The sequence below is a fragment of the Rana temporaria genome, chromosome 9 (assembly GCF_905171775.1).
Source record: "Rana temporaria chromosome 9, aRanTem1.1, whole genome shotgun sequence".
Taxonomy (NCBI): Eukaryota; Metazoa; Chordata; class Amphibia; order Anura; family Ranidae; genus Rana; species Rana temporaria.
Window position 1 is genome coordinate 28,272,451 of NC_053497.1, and position 5,000 is coordinate 28,277,450.

The 5,000-nt window shown below is 33.4% G+C and overlaps 1 protein-coding gene across 1 annotated transcript in view; it reads left to right on the forward strand.

The window, feature by feature from the left end:
• Positions 1-5,000, forward strand: part of LMX1B (LIM homeobox transcription factor 1 beta) — a 248,105-nt gene that overhangs the window by 775 nt on the left and 242,330 nt on the right. Inside the window, 2 exon segments of the mRNA XM_040323024.1 lie at positions 3,631-3,759; positions 3,762-3,816. Of these exon segments, the coding sequence (XP_040178958.1) occupies positions 3,631-3,759; positions 3,762-3,816 (184 nt within the window).

The following is a 5,000-nucleotide window of genomic DNA, read 5'->3' on the forward strand; positions in this document are numbered from 1 at the left end:
CCTCCTACAACAAATATGTAGTGTATGTGCCTGTGTGATTGGATACAAACTGGATAGTCTAGTCTAGGTGAGCCTAAGACACCATACACACTATACAACTTTTGTTGTCTGATTTCCTTTAGATTTACCAAAAGCATGTAGTTGCAAGGGCCTGCTTGATTGCATACAAATTGAAACTCTTGAGGTTTGACCTCATATTGTATTGGTGTTGTTAAAGCTAAAGACAATTGCATAGTGTGAATCCAGCTTTAGGCTGGCCATACATTCTACAATTGTCTAACAATGTTCTGTACAACTTCTGTACAATTTCCTTTAGATTTACCTTCAACTATGTAGTGCAGGGGCCTTCCTAAGTGGACACAATTGAAAGTGTTGTTTAGCTTTGACCTCATGTTATATGGTTTTTGGTAAATCCAGAGCTTTTTTTCTCAAAAAATAGGTGCAGGAACTCAACCACGACCCCATTCAAATTTCACAAACAGTAGAAGGGTCTTAAAGAGGCATTAAATACCAGGATTGCATTACATACAGAGTGTAGAATTCAGGGGGTTACAAACAGAGTGCAGAGCTGTCACTTGTAAACACAGAAAACAGACTTCTGTGTTTACAGGTGATTGTGGTGAGCAGGCACCAAAAGGGTCTGAGCCAGAGGTGGTGGAACTGAGTTCCCCCAAGTTCCCCCTGAAAAAAAGCCCTGGGTAAATCTACAAGAAAATTGTATAATGTATGGACAGCCTTACACACATTTTCCTTTTCCATTCAATCTTTCCTGATAGGAATAACTTGTAGAAAGAAATGTTTGGACAGCCGCACTCTGGAAAAACCTTCTCGGTTGCCTTTTATTGATAAAAGTTATCAAACACCGTACATCACAGCAAAGACAGGGGCATACAGCTGACGTTTCGCACTACAATCAGTGCTTACTCATAGCTTTTAGGATAGGTATAACTGATTGATCGTTGACAATCCGATCGGTCGCTGTGAAGTGGATTTCGATCGATAGTTGAACGATATGACAATAAATTGTGAATCGTATTTTTGTTTCCATCATGCAATCTCCTAATCTGATCGATCGAAATGCGATCAGATTCAGAACCGAAGGATTTCGGCGCTGCCAATCGATTCAAAACAATCGTTGTTTTTTCGCCTCGGCCGATCAGCTTGGTTTGATCTAATTGGATCTAAATCGATAGGGAGGAAAGTTATGATTGATCATTTTCCACCTTGGCCGATTTGATGATTTTGATTGTATCGAACGTTGATTGGATAATGACATCGAAACATGTATAGCCACCATAAGTAATATAATTTAAAATAATATAAAATAACCTGAATACCTAATAACCTAACAGAAAATAACATAACCTAATATAAACTAAACTAAAACAAAACAGCAAGTGCAAGTAGCAGTTATCTTCTATCTATTGAATCGAACATTGATTGGATAATGAAATCGAAACATTTATAGCCACCATGAGTAATATAATTTAAAATAATATAAAATAACTTAAATACCTATTAACCTAACAGAAAATAACATAACCTAATATAAACTAAACTAAAACAAAACAGCAAGTGCAAGTAGCAGTTATCTTCTATCTGGCTACAATGTAACTTTTCTATAGTTTGTTCAGCACCATACAATACATAAAAATACATAAATACATAATACATAAAATACTAATAAAACAATCTAAATAAAATGCATACTAAAAACATTACAGTGTTTAAATACTGTAAATTAAATACATGCTAAAACAATGCAGTGTGTATCATTGTAAAGCAAGCACAGTATGTATAGCCAATGTTTTCATATGCTTAATACAAAATACTTCTGTACTGTAATGTAAATAATAACTTTTTATTTTTATGGGCTTGGATAAATGCATTATTGCATCTGCCCTAAATAAGAAGCATATGTAACACAGCAGTATATGTAAAATGAAGGTTAGATACATATTAATAGAGATATGTATATTTTGAAAATAAAATAATACCACTGGTATTTTGGGTATAAATTATTATTATTACTACTATTAGATAATAAGTAAAAAATAAAAATAAAAAAAGCAGTCAGGATACAAGTCAATCTGTATGTTTATGTTATATTGGGGTTATTTTTTACATTACATACATATAAAATATTTTTTTTTATACCTGACTTGTAAGCAAAATAACATGTTATCTAACGTGTAGATACATATCTGTAGGTTTAATATTATAAAGTATTAATGCAGCTAAATGTACATCAGTAATGCTCAACAAGACAAGGCCATTCTAGTAAGATATTATCATTCACATTTGCTGTATTTACACCAGGAGGACTAATATATTGTTAGATGACAGGTATAGGGAGGAAAAAAAAAAGTAACTGCATCGTTAAAAAATATCCATATAGTTTATTCAAAAAAAAAAAATATTTATTTTTTGTGTTAAGAACATACACAGTTTACATTGTATACAGGAAGATTTGCAGCATTACAGTATGGAAAGAGTCGAGTCACTTGTTTTAGGAAAATTGAAATAAAATAAAAAATAATACAGTGCTGTTTACATACACAAGTTATGTGTATGTGTGTATGAATATATATATATGTGTGTATGAATATATATATATGTGTGTGTATTTATATATATATTTATATATATATATATATATATATATACATACATAATATACATATATTACATTTAATATATATATATACACATATATATATATATATATATATATATATATATATATATATATATATATTTATATATATATTTATATATATATATATATATATATATATATATATATATATATATATATAGTATATACATATATTACATTATATTATATATATATATATATATATATATATATATATATATATATATATATATATTCATATACACATAGCTTGTGTATGTAAACAGCATAGTATAGTAATACTATTTGTATAGTAGTATAGTATTGAGTTCAATTGACGACAATGGATACATAAGGTTTTGATCTCCTGCACTACTTGTGGTAGGAATAATGACATCTAAGAGATAAGCCTGTCAACACGTGTTTTATCTATCTATGTTATATTGATATCTTATTGAGCATTTACTGATACACAATGATACATCAATGGATACACACGAGGCTTTGATCTGTCCAGTGTGGACTTTTGGTAGTTTTAATAACATCTTTTAGGGGGGATAAGCCTGCTACACACGTGATAGAGCTAAATCTATCTATCTATCATCTATCTATCTATCTATCTATCTATCTATATCTATCTTCATCTATCTATCTATCTATGTATATATATATATGTATATTTTATATATGTGTATATATATATATTATATATATATATATATATATATATATATATATAAATCTATATTTATATCTATACATGTATATTATAGCTATATATATATATATATATATATATATATATATATATATATATATATATATTGCATTGGCATTGTTAAATGACTCCAGCTTGCTCCAGTGAATACACAAGGCTTTGATCCACTGTGTGTGACCTTTGGTAGGTATGATGCCATCTAAGTGTGATCTTCCAGTATGATGTGACCCACCATTGACCATAGGTGTCCTGTGTCCCCCCTACTCCTCCCCAGGCTCAGAGTGCCAGCACCAGGCAGTGTGCGAGGGTTGCCAGCGACCCATCTCAGACCGCTTTCTGATGAGGGTGAATGAGTCGTCCTGGCATGAGGAATGTTTGCAGTGTACAGTATGTCAGCAAACTCTAACACCAGCTGCTATTTCCGGGACAGAAAGCTCTTCTGCAAGCAAGACTACCAACAGTAGCAAGTTTAATGTCTATTACCTGATGTATACATATGGTATAAGGTATTACAACTTCCAGCCCAGCCACTGATTGCACACTCATCAGGGCAACAGCTTGGCAGGCACGACGTCCATGGCACATGGGCATTTACACTCTGTGGATCAGCTTCTTTTTTCTTGCCATACTGACCTCAAGACTATTATTACTGGTATTATGGGTATATATTTATAAGGTAAAGATACTTCAACTTCCACTCCTGAAACTGCTGTCACACTCACCAGGGCAGCAACCTGGCACTGAGGGCCATGGCACCTGGGCATTTCCATTCGGTGAATCAACTTCTTTCTCACTGACATGCTGACTTCGATTTGTATTGCAATGTATATGATTTAATATATACACCGGTACTACAACTTCCAGCTCAGTCACTGCTAAAGTACCTGGGTACCAACCTGGCACTAGGGTCCATGGCACCTGCCCATTTCCACTCTGTGAATTAGCTTTTTTTTCCAGTTACACAATGACTTCGTCTTTTATTGCTAGTGTTTACATAGACATTCTTAATGTATATTATTTAATATATACATCGGTACTAAACTTCCAGCGCAGTCACTGCTCGTCAGAAGTACCAGGGTACCAACCTGGCACTAGGGTCCATGGCATGGCCGTTTCCACTTTGTGAATTAGCTTATTTTCCAATTAACAATGAGTTCGTCTTTTATTGCTAGTTTTCGCCTACAAAGACATATTTAAAGTATATGATTTAATCTATACACCGGTACTACAACTTCCAACTCAGTCACTGCTAAGTACCTGGGTACCAACTGGCACAGGGTCCATGGCACCTGGCCATTTCCACTCTGTGAATTAGCTTATTTCCAATTACACAATAAGTTCGTCTTTTATTGCAAGTGTTCGCCTACATAGACATATTTAAAGTATATTATTTAATCTATACACCGGTACTACAACTTCAAGCTCAGTCACTGCTAAGTACCTGGGTACCAACCTGGCACCAGGGTCCATGGCACCTGGCCATTTCCACTCTGTGAATTAGCTTATTTTCCAATTACACAATGAGTTCGTCTTTTATTGCTAGTGTTCGCCTACATAGACATATTTAAAGAATATGATTTAATCTATACACCGGTACTACAACTTCCAGCTCAGTCACTGCTCATCAGAAGTACCAACCTGGCA